The sequence below is a fragment of the Artibeus jamaicensis genome, unplaced genomic scaffold, assembly GCF_021234435.1.
Source record: "Artibeus jamaicensis isolate MK-2021 breed Jamaican fruit bat unplaced genomic scaffold, CSHL_Jam_final contig_797, whole genome shotgun sequence".
Lineage (NCBI taxonomy): Eukaryota > Metazoa > Chordata > Mammalia > Chiroptera > Phyllostomidae > Artibeus > Artibeus jamaicensis.
Window position 1 is genome coordinate 2,376,603 of NW_026521977.1, and position 19,486 is coordinate 2,396,088.

General features: G+C 41.6%; 1 protein-coding gene across 1 annotated transcript in view; it reads left to right on the forward strand.

The window, feature by feature from the left end:
• The first annotated feature begins 14,987 nt into the window (after positions 1-14,987).
• CTR9 (CTR9 homolog, Paf1/RNA polymerase II complex component) overlaps positions 14,988-19,486 on the forward strand; it is a 32,861-nt gene continuing 28,362 nt past the window's right edge. The window contains exons 1-3 of the mRNA XM_037133819.2: positions 14,988-15,264; positions 16,946-17,044; positions 19,101-19,340. Coding sequence (XP_036989714.1) covers positions 15,220-15,264; positions 16,946-17,044; positions 19,101-19,340 — 384 coding nt within the window. The 5' untranslated portion in view covers positions 14,988-15,219. The remainder of the gene's footprint in view (positions 15,265-16,945; positions 17,045-19,100; positions 19,341-19,486) is intronic.

Here is a 19,486-nt window from a genome sequence, read left to right on the forward strand (position 1 = left end):
GCCATTGGTGGATGAATGGACAAACAAAATGTGGTCTATACATAACAACGAAAAGGTATTCATGCTTAAAACAGGAAGGAAATTCTGACACATCACATGGATGACATTTGAGGACATCACACTGAGCAAACTTAGCCGGTCACAAAAAAACAAATACTGGTTCCCCTTATCTAGAGTAGTCAAAGTCATGGAGACAGAGAGTAGAATGGTGGTTGCCAGGGGCCGAGGAAGGACAAATAGGGAGTTTAACGGGTATAAAACTTCAGTTTTGCAAGAAGAAAAGAGTTCTGGAGATTGGTTACACAACACTGTGAATGTACTTAACATTACTGAGCAAATACACTTTAAAATAAAGTGATAGATTTCATTATGTGTATCTTGCCACAACTACAAATTTTACCAAAAGAAAAGCATTGGGCTTAAACTGCCGAACTCTGCTGTCTCTGTATGATGTCCTCGGACCCGAGGGGGCCTTCAGAACGTCTCCCAGGAGTCTGCAGAGCACCGTGTGTTTGGATATAGTGTGATAACAGCTACCCCCCGGGGGGACGCAGGCCCTGTGCTAAGTTCTTTACTAGTTTCTTCCTACACGAAGACCACAGGAAGTAGGTGTCATTCACGAAGATGAAACTCAGGCTTCAACAGGTTAAGTAACTTGCCTGTGGTTTCAGAGCTAATACAGTGTGGCCCTGGGACCTGAACCTGGCCAGGTGCAGTTGAGCTTTGAGGCTGTGTGCCAGCCACAGTGCCACCCTTCCCCCTGTCAGGGGCTGACTTTTGAAAGTCCACGTAGCTTCTGCTTTGTGCCCCAATCAGAACTCTGTGGGAGGGGTTCTCTGTCCTCCCCATTCCCACCTCTACCCCCATGAAATGTTAAGTGTACATACAAGGAAAACTTTATACCTCTTCCCCACCCGCATCTCAAAAAACCCAGCCAGACTGAATCACACCCAAGAGGCAGCGTGGATGTGGAAGGGGGCGAGCTATCCCAGAAGGGAGTGTGTGAATGAGCAGGAGAGCCAAAGAGCCCAGAGTGGGGGACCAAACTCACCCTGCATAGCTGTCTGACACTGAGCAGGTGACGCTTCTCTGACCCTCTTTCCTTGTCTGGGAAAAGGAGGTAAGTAATGCTTACCCCTCACCCATTAAATGAGTTACACAGTTGATCCTTGAACGGCAAGGGTTAGGGGTGCCAAACCCCTCTCAAATTGAGAATCTGCATATAACTTTTGATTCTATAGTTAGCCCTTTGCACCCACAGATTAACCAGTCCTAAATTGCAAACAGTACTTTTGATTCTCCATTAGGAATCCGTGGTTGAGAATGCAAAAATACTCTTTTCTATCCACAGTTGTATTTATTGAAAAAAATCTGCGTGTAAGTGGACTCGTACAGTTCAAATCCATGTCATGCAAGGGTCAACTGTATAAGTATAAAATCTCCCATGTCAGCCAAGGTTGCCTGCCTTTTGAAATTTAAAGCCACAGGCTCCAATCTCATCTTAGCCTCTGCAAGGGACCAGATCCATTTAGAGATTTACTCCTCTGCAGATTGGAATTGTATCACTTTCCTTATTAGGCAAAAGGGCTACAGTTGGTCTCAGTTTTAAATATTATTTTCTTCTTCTCTGTTATATATGTCACAGTTTGAGCGCTGTACCAGGTCTACTGTGGTCACTTGGAGGGCCAAGAGGCCGAAGGAGGGCTGGGAAGGAGCAGCCCTCCCTACCACAGTAGAGGCTGGGTGCCTCCCAGACCACCCATGGAGGAGTTCTGCCTTTGATCTGATAAGGTTTTCTGATTTAAGAAACCCAACCTGAGGTCTTAAACAACTAAGACAATTCATTGTTTCACAATATCTGAAGTTCAGAGGTGGTGTGGGCTTCTCTGGCACAGAATGTTTGGAAGGTCCCTGTGTTTGGGGGGCTATGGCTGGGAACTCTCACCTCCTCCCCCCCATTAGCTTTTTGTAAACAGTCCCTTTCTTGTGGTAAGGATGGCTGCTGGCAGCCACCAGAGCTACGCCTTCCTCATTCACATATGATGGACTCACGTGGTTTCAGGCCCACTCCCAAAGCAATCGCAATGGCCATGGGAATGCCAAGGGGGTTGGAGTTATGTTGATGACTTGGGTCAGTTGGGACCTCCCCCTGAAGCCAAGAGTTGATTTGCTCCTAAACTAATATCCATTGTAAAACCTCTTTATCAGTGTGGGTGTGTTGTGTGTATCAGTGTATGTAAGTGTGATGTGTTACGTGTGAGATGTGTGCATATGTGTGTATGGTATGTGTATGTGATATATCTGAGTGAGCATGTGTGTGAGATGGGTGTATATGCTGTGTGGGAGATGTATGTATATGTTATGTATATTGTGTGTGTGTGTTAGTGGAGAAGACCATGTGCCCAAACTAATGTCCCTTCCAGTTGGAGCCCTTCACCTTGACCCTTGCCGCTCCCTTTTTGACCCTCTAGTCTAGGTAATGTGTGTACAAAATCCCTTTTCTCCTAAGCACATATGATAAGTTGGAAATTTTAAAAACAACTTGACTAACAAAAGGAGAACAGAAATGATTTCAATTCAGAGAGAGTAAGAAACTTACAAAGTTACTGCTTACAATATATGTCGCTGAACCGATAATTACCTCCTGCCTTCCCCGAAGTGCTTTCTTGCCTTTGAGCCTTCCCAGCTCCTGCCTGGCTTTAACTGACTGACACTGCCTTACTCCCTGTTTTGCAGAACAGTCTCCAAGAGACTTGTTTCTTGCAGCCAAGACCAAAAATCCTGTCTGTACTCACCATTTCACCTTGGACATCCCCCTGCCCTCATCACTGTTCCAGGAGACTCTCAGCCCTCCCCGAGAGACTCACAGGAAAACGGCTTCGTTCTACTCTGTGTGGTAAGAATCAGCACAGTCTAAACACGAATAGAAAGATGACCTCGCGGTCTCCATCAAAGCATTTTACACTCTTACAAAGGGTCTGCTAGACGGAAGGTCACCCTAGTCTAGTGCCGATTCTAGCTGCCTGGCGAGCGGCTCAGCCCCTCCTTCACACACACACACACGCACACACACACACACACACACACACACACACACACACGCACACACGCAAACACTCAGGCCTGTGCAGCCCTCTGCTGCCCTCTGCTGGTGCTTTGCTTAAACAGCCCTGCAGTTCACCAGCAACTGGGGACCAGGTTGGGGGCCCTCTTCCCCAAGTTTTTCAGAGTTCCCCTCAGTATGGCTGCTGGAACAATATTTTAACCCGCCCATTGCTACTCAGGTGCTCAATTATAAAATAAAAAATTATTAGAGGTGGAAGGGATTTAAAACCCTAACCTCAAGGTGAAGATTACAAGGGCTTATTCATTCATGAATCAAATGTTTATTGCATAACTACTGTTTGCTAGACACCTTGTTGGCATGAAGGAATTTTAAAACACTATCTCCTACAAGAATGGTAAGATGCTGGGACAGACTATAACAAGGGAAGCTACTTGGATGAGGAGGAAGTAAAACTTGAGCAGAATAGGAGTCACACTCAGAACAGGATTAGGGTCGGGGACTGAGTCTTCCAAGCAGAAAGGCAAGAAGACCATTATGAAGGTCTGAAAGAAAGTGACTGAGGTTGAGAGTAGCCAGAGCTGACCTGGATGGAGGTGGGAGCAGACACTGACCAGAGAGGGCAGAGCCTTGGACAGGCTGGAAAGACTTCACTCGTAGTGAGTGGAAACCATAGAAGACTGGCACAATGGGTTTCTGAGACTGCACCCTCCCATTCTTCCTGCCAGCCTCTGCCTGCTCCCCAATCTCTTGCTGCTACTTCCCCCACCTCCAACTGCTGGTGTTTCTCATGACTCAGTTCTGGCGTCTCTTTTCTTCTCTCCTCTCTCCATCGTCTCACCCATTCTTATGATTCTAAATAACATACATATGTGGGTATGTGTCTTCCCTTGGAGCTCTCCTCCTGGCTCCAGGTCCATGTAACAAACTGCCTACTTGCTACCTGCTTTTGGGTTTTGCTAATGTCTCAAACTTAACATCGCAGCCCTATAGTCTTGATGTAATCCTAACCCGCTCCCCTTCACTCCTAAATCTATTTCTCTGCTAAGTCTTCTCCATCTCAGCAAATGGTACCACTTACTGAGACTACAATGTAAATATGCCAGAATATGACATTTTTAGAAGTTTCTTAGGCGTTCCCCATTGTTGCCATTTTTCTATTTTAAAATTTATGCATTCATAAGGTGGGTAAACGTAAATGATCGAGAAAGGTACAAAATTAAGAGAAGTTCCCTGGGATTCAGCTATGAGTCCTTTCTATTACTCATCCTATATCCACGCTGTCAACAAGTCTTACTACTTCTACTTCCAGCATGTGCCTCGGATTTGCCCCTTTCTCCCCATCAGCACTGCCCATGCTATAGCCTGTCCATCACCACCCCCGGCCTGGAACACTGCAGCAACCTCCTAATTGCCTTCTTCACTGCAACTTCTGCTCTCTGCCCGCCCATTCTCCACAAAAAAGCCAGAGTGACGGATGATGCTATAGTCTATTGGACCGTGTCACTTCCCTACTTCACATCTATCAACTGTTTCCCTTCGTGCTCAACACAAACCAAGCTCTCCCGGCAAAATCTGCCATCTCATTTCCTTCTCTCCCGTGTCTACTCACAGTACTGATCTTTTTTTAGCTCCTTCAAACAAGGAACAAAAAAAGCTGTTTTCTGCCTCCCAACTTTTGGATAAGTAGCTTCCTGTACCTGGAATGCTCCTGATTCTATGTTTATGTAGCGGGCTACTTCTTTTTTTTTTTAAGATTTTATTTATTTGTTTGTTTGTTTGTTTGTTTATTTGCAGGAGGTAAGGAAATGAGAAAGAGAAGGTGAGAAACATCAATGTAAGAGAGATGCATTGATTGGTTGCCTCTTTCATGTCTCAGCTGGGGGCCTGGCCCACAACCCAGGTATGTGCCCTTCCTGACTGGGAATCGAACCAGTGACCTTCTGGTTCAAAGGCCAGCATTCAATCCACTGAGCCTCACCAGCTAGGGTTGAAGCGGGTTACTTCTCATTCTTCAAATCACAGCTTAAATGTCACCAGTTAGCAAAATCTCCACAAACCCCAGGCAAAGCATGTCCACTTCTAAGTCTATCTAATAACAAAATGTATTTGGAAACTTCAATCAGTAAAGTAACTTGATATAAGAGAATAATGCAACCAAAGAAAAATCTGAAATCGGAAATTGGATTCTAATGCACAAGGGATATAACATATTGTAAATGTGTAAAGGTGAGATTTCAGATCACTGGGGAAAAGAGAGGTTAATAAATAAGTGGAGACAGCCCGGCCGGTCAGTGCTGCTGAAAAGAGCAGAGCTGGGTTTCTACCTCACTCCTGACAACCAGATCAGTCCCTGGGGATCACATATTTAATGTAAACATAAATCACAAATTATCTAAAAATGTGAGTTCATTTAGTACCAGTATAAGAAAGATAAGACTATTATATCTCTATGTTTCTGAAAGGCTATAAAATCCAGAAGCTGAAAAGGGAAAAGTTAATAAATTTGTCTAAGTAAAAATTAGACAAATTAATTTTTCTAATAAATTTGTCTAGTGTCACTTTGGTATGTGAAAAGAAAGAAAAAAATAACAACTAAAAAGTAAGTCAAATGACTAAGTTCCAAAACAAAGAAAACATATTTAAGACATTTGCCAAAGGACTCCTTTTTGTAACTTAAATAGAACTGAATAAGAAAAAAATAGCCAGAGAGAAAAATGTGCAAAAGTTAGAAATAGTTTATAGAAAAATAAATTCAAAAGATGGTAAAAATATAGAAAGATGCTCTGCTTTGTGTAAAATTAAAGAAATGCACATCCAAATAGTAAGAAAACTTTCTTTTCACTTATCACACTGGTACAAGGCTTCCCTGATGCTGGTAGAGATGAGGGAATTAATACTGTTACCCACTTGGATGGGAGGGGTACAAACTAACGCATGATCACTGCAGGTTAATTTGATAAATACCGAAATTGAAAAGGCACCTATCTTTCTCTATATCAAAAAATTTATAAATGGTTATACAAACAAAAATGTAGGCATAAATATGTACAGGAAGCTTCTTGGCAGAATTTTTATATAAAAGAAAGCCAAAATGTCCATTGAAAGTATATACATTTGCCCTGGTTGGTGTGGCTCAGTGGACTGAGCACTGGCCAGCAAACCAAAGGATCACCGGTTTAATTCCCTGTCAGGGCACATGCCTGGATTGCGGGCCAGGTCCCCAGTTGGGGACGCATGAGAGGCAACCACAGGTAGATGTTTCTGTCCTTCTCTCTCTCCTTCCCTTCTCCTCCTTCTTCCCTTCTCCTCTCTAAAAATAAATACATAAAAAAGTAATACATTACTCATCATCCATGTGACACAATATCGTAAAGAAGTTAGAGAGAATGAAGAAGGTCTGGATGTGTTGATGGAGAAAGGTATATAAACATACTAATTCTTATTTTCCTTGGGACAGCCTAGCACCCCACCGAGTGTTGAGCCTGCTGGGGCAAAGGGGAAATTTGAGGCTCCCGGCTGGAAGAACAGGCAGGTACCAAGCCATTCTTCTCGATAATCCCAACCTCTCCCTCAAAACTGTAAGTTAAATTCAGCCTCACTTCTTCCAGAGCCTGACTTGGCTGTGCTAATACATGACTATGCTGAGATAATTGATGAAGTTTATTCTAGCAGAATTGATTTATTAAAGGACCATCCTCTAGAAGAGGCAGACTGGACTCTACATGCAGGTGGAAGAAATTATACAGACAGGGGAAGGTGGGCTATATAGGTGTGATACGTGAAGGAATAGTAGAGGTCAAGGTCTGCCACCAGGAATCTCTGCTCAGAAAACTGAACTGATTGCATTGACAAGGGCACTGGAATTGTTGGACAAAAAAGAGAGTGAATGTGTATATCGACTCAAGGTAAGATTTCCTAATTTGCATGCGCATGGTTCCATCTGGAAGAAAAAAGAACCCTTAACCTCCAATAAATAGGAGAATAAGCATGCAGCAGAAATTCTGAAATAATTAGAGGCTGTTCAGGTACCTTTACAGGTGGCAGTTATGCACTGCCCGGGACATCAGAAGGAGGGCACTGAAGCCGCTAGAGGAAGTACTCTGGGTGATCAGGCAGCAAAAGAGGCTGCAAAAGGAACATTTGTAAATGCCTTTCGTACCTGTTCTACACTTGTCACAACTTGACCCTGAATATTTCGACTGCAGAGTTAGAGAAAGCTGAGAACTGAGGTTTTGATGAGGAAGGGGCTGATAGTGGGCGGAGAAAGGATAGGAAAGGAGTTATTATACTGCTTCCTGAACATTTAGTAGAGCCGATCATGAAGCATTTGCATGAGGCCACTCACTATGTAGGGGGCTCATTAACCACATGTATTAAACTGTAGTTCGCAGGTCCTGGAATTTCTAAAGCCGTATGAAAAGTAATTGCTAGCTGGGCTGTGTGCCAGAAGAACAGCCCTGGGACAGATCTCCATCAAAAGAAAGAAGGGAAACAATACCAATGACAGTGCCCAGTTGAGGGCTGGCAAATAGAATTTACCCAGATGCCAAAGGTCCAAGGGTAGAACTGGGAGATCTTTGGACATAGTGAAAGCTCTACTGAAGGAAACAATTTCTTGCTTTTGCCTCCCTGGCAGCATCAATAATGGACTTGCTTTTGTTGCAGAAATTACACAGAATGTCAGTAAATTTGTAGGAATCAAGTGGAGATTCCACACGGCATGGAGACCTCAGGCCTCTGGGAAGGTAGAGAAGGTAAATCACACCTTGAAGAAAAGTATAGCCACGCTGTGTCAAGAAACTCATCTCCATTAGGATCAGGTTTTACCTATCACCCTGCTCAAGCTAAGGATGGCTCCTTGAAGTGGGATTCAGTTCAGTCCCCATGAAATTGTGTATGGGTGAGAACTGCAGGCTATGATTGGGGTGGGAGATATGTGTATAGATCAAGAAGTGAAGATAAAGAAAATGTACAACACATAAGTCAGACCTTAGCTGTAATGAATGAATTTGCTAGTATGAGAGACCTCTCCCCCACAGGTTTGGCTACATTCCTTTGATCCTGCAGATAAGCTACTCAAGACATGGACGACTACATCTCCAGAAAGCCAACTGGAAAAAAAGCAGGCTGAACTTCAGGACATACTCCTCACCACCCCCACTGCAGCAAAGCTGCGGCAGTAAAACCTTGGATTCATCACACCAGAGTCAAGGAAGCACTGGGGAACAATGGACCACCGAACCTCGAGAAGACCTGAAAGTCGTCTTTGGAAAACAATGATTCATATTCTTTTCATTACTTTTTGTTTAACCCCATGTTATGGAGAACTTGTTCCTTTCAAATGAGATAAAATATTTGGATATATTGAGCAAAAATATTCTAAACATCTCTGAATTTTGTCTTGCAGGAGGAACTTACATTGAACAAACTCTCACTACATGTCTTATAGGAGTTTGTACTCTCCTTGGAAACCCTTCAAAATTATACTTTGTTTCAGCATATCAACAAGGAAATAACCTACTCTGATATTTATCACTGGGGACCTGTGGAAATTCTAAAGGACAGGGAAATGTTTTCCCTGAAAGTCAGTCATGTAGCCCCAGCTGGAGAGGGTGCACCTTTTGCCAACTGTGCCAAAAACTGCTTTGTGTTTTATTATACATGGATCTGCAATTAAGTGTATTCCTAAGCCCCCTACCAGATGGTCTAATGTTAAAGTACGTGCTCAAAACATAATGAGTACTTCCTTATGAAACCGATCTTATAGAAGTAAGATAGTTTAAACTAACAGTGGGGGAATGATGGGGGACACAGATGTTGGAAAAGTTTTAGTTTCAGATAATAGCTAATAACCTTAGTAATCAATGTATGTAAAAGCTATTATTTCAGGAACTGAAGATATGACCCACCCTGACTCCAGGACATCAGAAGCATTTCACCTTTGTGCCTCAGGAGGACTGCAAGCAACTCAGGATGGGATCTGAGCCTTGTGCTCCAGGGTGAGAGGCCCACTGCCCAGGGCACAGATGAAGAAGTGCTACAGCTTTTATCTGATTAACTTTTCCCCTGAATTCCAACCTCCCTACCTACACTTTTCTTCTTACAAAATGTGTCAGTTTGAAATAGAATTTAAGATGGTCTGTTAGAATGCTTCTTAGATCCCAGGCCATCTGAGTAAAGCACCCATAAAGATTCAATCCCTGTCTCTGTTTACTGGGTCTGGTAGTGACAGGCAGCATGAATGCTGGCTTTTCCTGTTTCAAAAGAATTCACAAAGAGAAGAAGGTACAGAGAGTAAAGGTTTTATTTTCACTTTCCCAAGGGAGGGAAAGGGCCAGGTGCAGAGATATGTACCGTAGCACCAGTGCTGAGGTTAGTGCTTTGAGTTTGATGGGGTAATGGGGTGGTTGTAGAGCAGGATGTTTGGTTAGGCTGTAGCTTGTTTTAACGTTATCTTTGGGTGCAAGATCCAATGGTCCTTTTGGTCTGGTATGTTCTGTTCCATAAGTTCTTGGAGCCTTTGCACATTCAGGGTAATTTTCTAGTCCAGAGGATAAAGGCTCATAAGACAATTAGGGTCAGTCATGCTTTAAGGCTAGTTCCAGCTAGTTCTGGGAAAAGGGGCCTGAGAAAGTGGCTTTTGTCCTATTAGGATCTACATCTTAAAACTGTCTCCTATAACCACTATCTGCTACAGGTAGGGAAAAACAAAAAGCTGCTTGTAGCTACTTGTGTCAAGAGGTGCAGTTTAAGTCCCAGCTGTTGCCAGGTGATTTTTTTCCCCATCCTTTCCCCTGATTCCTTGCAGACCCTCCTCCTTTGTCTGCCCCCCACCTGCTAGAATCCCTCAGAGCTCTATCTTAGGCCCTTATTTTGTCACTCTACATTCTCTCTCTCATCCAAAGTCATAGTTTAAAATTCCATCTATATGCCAGTGGCTCTCAGACTTACTTATTCGGCTCAGAAACTCTCTTCTGAGCTCCAGATCTACTGGATATACTCATCCACTAATCCTTCCTGTCTTAGAAAATGACACTCCATTCACCCAGTTGTTCATCCGGAAACCTGGGAGTCCTATGAGTTCCTTTTTCAATATATTAACAAGTCCTAGTGATTAATATGTACATTTATGTTTTATATTACATATAATATATGTCTAATATATTATGAATATATTTTATAGTTTATAATATATATTATATATTTTTAAAATTATTTTCACTGATTATGCTATTACAGTTGTCCTGATTTTTCTTCCTTTTCCCCCTTTTACCCAATGCCTCCTACTCCCTCAGACAATCCCCCTACCATTTTTCATGTGCATGGGCCATGAAGTACTTATTTGTACTTCTTAATCCCCTCACCTCTCCATCCATTATCCCCCTTCCCCCTCCTATCTGGCAACATTCCAGTAACATATTTTCTCTTGCTTTTAAGAGTCTCTCTTTATCTTTAAACTTTGGCCTTTTAACAGTGCTCTGTCTTGGTATGGGTCTCTTTGCATCCATCATAACTGGGACTGTCTGTGCTCCCTGGACTTGCGTGTCTACTTCCTTCACCAAATTAGGGAAGTTTTCTTTCACTATTTTTTCAGATAGACTTTCAATTTCTTGCTCTTTCTCTTCCCCTCCTGGCATTCCTATGAGGTGAATGTGGATCTCTTAAACTTGTGCCAGAAGCTGTTTATACTATGCTCATATTTTTGGACTCTTTTTCTTCTTGTTGTTCTGCACGGGTTTTTGTTTATTTGTTTTTGCTTTCTTATGTTCCAAATCATTGATTTGATTCTCAGCCTCATCTATTCTATTGTTGTTTCCTTATAAGTTGTTCTTTATTCCAATTAGTGCATCCTTTGTCTCTGACTGGGTCTGTTTTGTGCTGCTGAGGTCCTCACTAAGTTTCTTGCGCATCCTTATAACCAGTGTTTTGAACTCTGCATTTGATAGATTGCTTATCTCCACTTTGTTTAGCTTTTTTCCTGGAGTTTTGATCTGTTCTTTCATCTGGGCCATGTTTCTTTGTCTCTTCATTTTGGCATCCTCCCTGTGTTTGTTTCTATGTATTAGGTACAGCTGCTATGACTCCCTGTCTTGGTAGCATGGCCTAATGTAGTAGGTGCCCAGTGGCACAGCTACCCCATCACCCAAGCTGGGTACTTGAGATATGCTCTTTGTGTGGGCTGAGTATATCCTCCTGTTATAGTTGAGCCTTGGTTGCTGTTGGCAAGTCAGTGGGAGGGATTTACCAAAGCCAGTCAGCTGCAAGGATTGGCTGTGACCACCTACCACCAACCTCCATCTTCTGCGGAGGATCAGCTGTGAAGGGGCAGGGTAGTGGTGCTCCAACATGGTCCGTAGCTATCTGATGGGTGTCCTGGCCCTGGGGTTTCCCAAGTTGTGCAGGCCAAGGTCAGCCCCTATCAGTGTTTTGGCCTGGGGCACCCTGCCTGAACTATAGAGTGATTTGGGATGGCTGCTACTTGTGCTGGGCTTGGAGATTCCCAAGTGAAGGCAAGCTGTCTGCAATTAGGGATCACTGAAGCAGCTGTTGCTTGTTTGATAGGATTTAGGAGCAGAGATGAGCCATTTTATGGAAAAGTAGCTTGGGTGGGCCTGTAAGTTAGGTGGGGTAGAGACTCTGTGGATCTCCAAAGTGGGTCACACACTGTTAGCCAGGTTGATGTAGTCTTAAATATGACACCAGCTTATTGGGGCAATGGCCTCTGCTCACCCTGATGCCAGATACTTCAGTCTCTCCCTGTATATCACTGGTGCCCTTCAAGCTGCAACCTCAGTGCTGGAGCTCAAAGGGTGCAAGTCTGAGTAGGTAAGTCCATGTGTGGGTTCCCAAGAGGAACTGCTTAGGGCTCCAGCAGACTTCTCCACTGATTCAATCTCCAATGGTTTTTACAGCCAGACGTTGTGGGGACTTATCTTCCTGTCACTGGAATCCTGGGCTAGGGGTCCTGGTGTGGGTCTGGGACTCCTCACCCCCAAGATATTCCTCTTGAATTTTTATCCATGTAGGTGTGGGGCCAGCCCATTCCACATCCATGCCCCTCCTACCAGTCTGGATGGATGTTGTTTCTTCAATTCCATAGTTGTTAGACTTCCATTTAACTCGATTTTCTAGTTGCCACTCTTCCATTCAACTCAATTTCTGATGTTCCCGAGTGATGGTTGGTTTATATTTTACTTGTAATTTTGATACGGCTGTGCGAAGAGGCGCGCCATGTCTGCCTATGTCGCCATCTTGACTAAAAGCCTCCACATATACTTAAAATACATAAAATATATTGTGTGTATCATATATAGTTTCATATATGGTAGTGCAAGTGGAGGGATATATGATATATACTCCAAACTTATTCCTAGCTATTTATCACGTGTCACCTGTAGCTTCCTAAATTGTCTCCCCACTTCCTATTCTTCACACTGAAGACAGAAAAATCTTTTAAAATGACAAACCAATTCTCTTTCTCTTTCTCTCATATACTCATTGATACACAGACATATCATTGCAAACTTTTCAGTTACATAGCACCTAAGATAAAATCAAAACTCCTTAACATATCTTGTGTCAAAAGAAGTCTCAGAGACAAAAGCATTTTGAAAAAGTTTTCCTTAGAAAAACACTTGCAAAAGTTCACACCTTAGAAGTACTGGTTCATCAAACACACCCCCCACCAAGGTTATAAGGTTTATAGTTTGTTGGTTCATGCTGGAAAAAGAGCGATTTTGTCATATAATTGCCATATTCCTCCAAATTATTGCATATCTTCAGACTCAACAAAAGTTAGCATTGCAAAAATCATTATAAAACAAAAAAAAGTTGTTAGGGAGTCAGTAACATGGGAAATGCTGAAGGTTTTGTTCACTTTGGAAACTATGGGTAGTATGATTTACCTCAGAGTGCTGAGCATTTTGTGTTTTCTTACTGTGGAATGTGTATATTTACTCAAATTGGAAGCAGGGCAAAGGTGCCAGTTTTGCTTCACATGGGTAAATCTGCATGATTTGTTTGGCTACTTGGTATGTCTTCAGCCTCAACTCATGCTTCTCTCCCACTCATTTTTTATGTTGAAGCCCCATGGAACATAGAACACCTTCTTTCAGGTTTATAAAACTTTCCCCAGTGCACTGTCCCTGTCTGGTACACACTCCCCTATAGCCCTTACTTAGCCAAATGTCTCTTGTCTTCCCAGTTGAAACTTTTATGTCACTTTCTCTAAATTCTGTTCTAAATTGAGTTCTCCTGTTATTTAATTGCAGTATTTTGCAGTATTATCACTTAGGATGCCTTCAGTTTCCGATAACTGAAAGACTAACTCAAAGGTATTGCTAGGGTCTCTGAGGCATGGGGATTTGGGGGACAGGGGCTTTGGGCATGGAGAATAACTTTCATCACTATGTGTACCTTTGTTTAATGCTCACCTTATAAACTTTAAAATGTATTAAACAGTATTTCCTAGAAATACTGTGCTGTGCTATCTGATACAGTACCCACTAAACATATGTGGCTATTGAGCACTTGAAATATACTTAAAGCAACTGTGTAATGGATTTTTAAATTTTATTGATTTTTAAATTTTAAACCGGTAGCTGATTCAGTTATTGGAAAACTTTCAAATATGTTTGGGAAAACTCAAGTATGTGAATCTCTTTTTCCAAATGTAAATTTTATAAAATATTAATACAGATCCAGTATTTCCAATTAAAATTAAACAATTAATTAAGTATGTAAGTATATACTGGATTTCCAAAATTTAGTATGAAAAAATGTAAATTATCTTAATTTTTGTATTGATTACACGTTGAAATGATTATGAAATGTAATCAATGTATTGATTACACGTTGAAATAGACTAAAATCGTCTATTTCTTTTAACTTTTTCAATGTGGCCACTGGTAAATTTCAAATGACCCACATGGCTAGCATTACATTTGTATTGGATAGCACAGCTCCTAACACTGAAATAGTTATGCAACTAATCAAAAGATAAATTTAGTAAAGTTTCCACTTAAAGGTTTTGAGGGAGGTGGAAGAAAAAACAAACATCAAAATGCTATTGTTTAAAGATAAATGCGTAACATGATGAAGCTGATTGCAGTTGTAGGGCAGAATGAATGAAGTATTGGTAAAAGCTGGCTATTGCAGTAATACTGACAGGAAAGTGATGATAATCCTGTGGGCTAGAATGGAGATGGTGGACATGAAGAGAATACACACATCTAGAGACAGTTTGGGAAGTAAAACTAAACTGTTTACAAATTTATTTAATCAGATTCCCTTCTGGTTTAATCAAAACATTGATTATGGACTAACTTAATCATGTTCCATAACTAATAAAAACGGTAATTAAAATGTATTTAATCGAATTCTATAATTTAATCAAAACATTGTACAACTTTAATCAAATTCAACAATTTTATTAAAGGCACAAATCTAGCAGATTTTCATATGCTTCAAAGCATTATAAAAAAAAGTCCCACAAAAGATACATGATCTATCACAATAACTTAATTCACGTAACATATATTTTTTAAACTGATTACAAAAGTAGTACAGGCATGACTCGCTCATAATAGCTGCTAAGCGAGGAACCAAACATTGAGTTGAGAATGAATGATTGAAATATTCACAGCAACCTGAAGAAAACAAGACTGGCCACGCCCATTCCACAGACGCAAGTCCTGGACTCGGAGAAGAGGATCGTTACAGCGTTGGCTGGAGGTCACACGTCATCAGTAGCCAGGCCGTGAACCCCGCCTCATTCATCGTCCCGCCAACCCCAGGGTGGGGCGGTCCACCTTCGGGGTGGGCCTACGGCATTGAGGGGCTCAGATTCAGAATACGCTGGTCAGTGGAGGGGCGTTCTAGTTAAAGAAAGCTACCGACTCTGCAGGCCTGTCAACCTTCCTGCAAGACTGCTTCCGGGGCAGGGGGCGGGGCTGCCGGAAGTAGCCGGAGACGTCTGCTGCTCCTTGTTTAAGCGGATGAAGGAAAGAGAAACCAGACCTCTGGCGGCTCCACGGAGCGATAGTCAGGATTACTAGACCTCGAACTGTTGCTAACCTCTGGACGAGCCAGAAGCCAGGAGTACCAGCTGTGGAGCGGCGGGGCTAGGCGCCCGCTTGCCTTTTGATCTCATCATGTCGCGGGGCTCCATCGAGATTCCCCTCCGGGACACTGACGAGGTAAGTGTCGCTTTGGGGGGAGGGTTGGGGCAGTGAACTTGCACGATCCCCTCTTCCCACTTTCTCTCGGGCCTGTTTCAGAAGCGAGAGAATGCACTCCCCCAAGAGCCCAGGTAAAAATCACCCGCAGAACCAGTGTTTACCTCCTTCCCCAGCCTCTGCGCCCTCCCTCCCAGGTTGAGAACGTTGTGTTCCTGCAGCCTAGGGACCACACGAGAAGGAGTTCTTGAAAGTTCCTCTTCAACGTGTTCATTTGACAGGACACTTGCTCATTTCCTAATTCAGGGACACAGGGGTGTGAAAGTGCTCAATAAACTGTAAAGCACCTCCCAGTTCGCAGAGGTGGGTGCTGATGTCACTGTGATCGCTCTGCCGCTCAAACTGTCTATCTTTCCCTGGGAATATATAGAATGTCGTCCTTTTCTTCCTTGGAAACTGGATTCTGTCATGGTGCACTGTGTTCGTTACACAGGCTCCATCAGCGAAATAGAGACCTCAAGATATAGCCTCTTCTATGTTCTGTTAGAATTAATCTCCTTTCCCTTCCCGGTGCCTCATTCATGGTGGCCTGTGGCTTGTATGAGTAAAGCTTTCAGCACTGATGTTCTCTTACCGGATATCTCATATTCTTATTTTTGTTCCTTTGGTTGGTTGAGATGTAATACACCTACTATAAGGTCCAGTGGTTTTTTATAGTAATATTCACAAAGTTGTGTAGCCATCATCATTATTTAATTCTGAACACCTTCGTACTACTATTTTTGTACACACATTCAGAAGTGTCTGTGACACACAATTGCTGTCTTCAAGACTAATGTGTACAGTGGCATTCAACTTTGCATTGCCCCTAGGAATGTCAGACCTATAACATCAGCCTGTCTGGAAAGCTTATCTGCACTTTGCCCGCATTATGTGTTAAGCAGGGTTTTGTTTTGTTATTTTTGAGTAAGCAAAGCATTTTTAGGTATTTTATACTTCTGGTGATTTGAAGATAGCTGATAGGATTTGTTTGCTTCTCTATGCATTTTCTTTAATATTACCATATAACCTACTAATCATGTGCTACTTAAACTTAATATGTACGGTTGGTCAGCTCTTCTGAGAGCTGACCCAAACCCTATGTATATCCATATTGATGTATATTTTTAAAAAGCAGCAAAGAAATGGGAATTTAAAAAAGAAAAAAGGCCCTGAATGGTGTGGCTCAGTGGATTGAGCCCTGGCCTGCGCACCAAAAGGTTGCCGGTTGATTCCCTGTCAGGGCACATCCTTCAGGCCAGGTCCCTAGTTGGGGGAGTGCGAGAAGGCAGCTGATCGCTGTTTCTCTTCACACAACGATGTTTCTCTCTTTCTTTCTCCCTTCCTCCTGTCCCTTCTCTCTAAAAATAAATAAAAATATTTTTAAAAAGTGAAAAAGTGCCTTGGCTGGTGTAGCTCAGTGGATTGAGCGCCGGCCTGCAAACGGAAGGGTCTGCAAACGGAAGGGTCGCTAGTTCAATTCCCATTCCATGGCACATGCCTGGGTTGCAGGCAGGTCCCCAGTAGGGGGCGTGTGAGAGGCAACCACACATTGATGTTTCTCCCGCTCTCTGGCTCCTTCCCTTTCCCTCTCTATAAAAATAAATAAATAAAATCTTTAAAAAGAAAAGAAAAAAGTTAAAAACCTGTATTTTTGTTTTAGGTCATTGAACTTGACTTTGATCAATTACCAGAGGGAGATGAAGTTATCAGTATTTTGAAACAGGAACACACACAACTGCACATATGGATTGCTTTGGCGGTCAGTATTCATGCAACAAATATTTTTTATATGTTGACTGGGAAAACTATGTGGTTTCTGTTTTCACATGCAGTAAAAACCAGTTTGGATGCACGGTAAGTTAATTGCATTGTGTGTGGAAGTTAACTGTATTACTGTTTATGGAACAAAAAGGTCAGTTTCCTAAATGATGTGGTACTCCACTGGTAAATTAGTGTTTGTTGTTGGTAAAAGCAAATTCATTTCAGTTAAATAATATTCTATATTAAGTATTTGATTACTTAGTGATTGATTACTCAGTGAAGACTGGCGTAATGTTTAAGGCTAAACTGAGAAAAGTGAGTGCCAGGATGTAAACATTACTTTTTAACATTGTTTCCCACAACAATAAAATACTTCCCATAAAATATTCTAGAAGGGGATTAGGTTTCAGGCTAACTCACAAAAGCCCTTGTAGATGAAGTTTATCTCAGGCTTAAGTTAGTTGTCCTCTTTGGTCCCTTCTCTAACATAAATGCCACTGGAAATTCTCAGGAAAAATCACCATAGAGAGCCTAAAATTCTACCACCCTCTAACCTCCCTGGCACCAGCTGTATAATAATGTTTCCTTTTTATGGGATCATTATAGTAAATGATTATCATAATGTAGTAAACACTATACTCGTTATTCCTGAGCAAGTGTGCCACAGGTCACTTTTATGTAAAGATACATAGGAGGCTTCTAATATTGCCTTAAAGGCTCAGAGAGGTGGGTCTGGGATTGGACTTGTGTGTAGTGCCCAAGCCTAACGCTAAGAGTTTCTTAGATGCGGATTTACAGAGAAGTACTTGCAGTGATAAACAGTGACTTGCTGGCTTGAAGTGCTGTATTTTCCTACTCTATACAGGATAATTCATTAATGTTTGCCACACATTGTTTAAAACCAGAAGGTAACTTTGATTTTTTTTTGTAGTACAAATGTTTTCTTTAACAGCACTTACACAAACACTTGAGCGTTGGGGAATTAACATGATGTTGTGATCAAATAAATTGGTGAAACATTGTGGGCTATAGATTGTTACATAGAAAAGTATGTAGGCTTGGGATTAGAGAATCCTTTGATCAGATTCCAACACGGCTGCTAACTAGCCCTGTGACCTTAGACAAATAATCTGCCCTCTGAGGCTGTTTCCTCATTTAAAATATGAGGGTGTTAACCTGGCTGGCGTGGCTCAGTGGATTGAGAGGCTTGAAAACTAAAATGTGAGGGTGTTAGTATTCTCTTTAAGGATGGTTGTATAGATTAGGTATAAAGTATATGAAGTTTCTAGCATAGCATGTGGCCCATAGTAGGTGGTTAATAAGTGATTGATATTCCTTTTATTATTAATAAATTACACGTGCCCAGAGAAGTTATTCAACAAGCCCAAAGTTATAGAACCCAAGTTTTTTGTTTGGAGTTCTTTATATCTCTCATTATTGCTTTCTTTCCTGGGCTCTGATTTAGTTTGAAATCAACTATTGCTAGGTAAGAAGTTGGAAGCATTTGCAATAATTTTAAATTTTTAACAGCTTAATTGGAAATAGTTAACCTATAATAACCTGCACATACTTTTTATGTACCATTTGAGAAGTTTCAGCATATGCCAACATTTGTGAAATCTTTATTAGAATCAAGGAAATGAATATACCCATCGCCTCTAAAACTTTCCTCCAAACTCTCCCCTCCCCCAACAGTGCCCAGGTAACCACTGATCTACTTTTTGTTGCTAAAGAGTAGTTTGCATTTTATGGAGTTTTATATCAATGGAATCATATAGTATGTACTCCTTTTGGCCTGGCTTCTTTCATGCAAAATAATTATTTTGAGATTTATTTATGTTATAGTATATATCAACAGTTCCTTCCTTTTTATTGGTGAGCAGTAGCCATTGTACAGTTGAACCACAGCTTGTTTGTCCATTCACTTATTGATCAATAATTATGTTATTTCCTGTTTTTGACTATTACAAATAAAACTGCTATAAAGATTTGTGTACAACTTCTTCTATGGACACATGATTTAATAATTCTGATTTGATTCTTTCACCTTATAGCTGGAATACTACAAGCAAGGAAAAACAGAAGAGTTTGTAAAGTTGTTGGAAGCAGCACGTATAGATGGCAATTTGGACTACAGAGACCATGAAAAAGACCAGATGACCTGCTTGGATACATTGGCAGCCTACTATGTACAACAGGCTCGGAAGGAAAAGAATAAGGACAATAAGAAAGATCTTATTACACAGGCAACCCTGTTGTATACAATGGCTGATAAAATTATTATGTATGATCAGGTAAAATAAGTCATATTTTTTGAATTTATGAAAGGAAAAAATACCACATGAAAGTAAAGTGTGTGTGTGATAGGCAATCATTTTTTTTGAAAGAATTTTTCTTACAACAGCATGCTTGATACAAAGTCCAAATGAAGAGGGGTTCC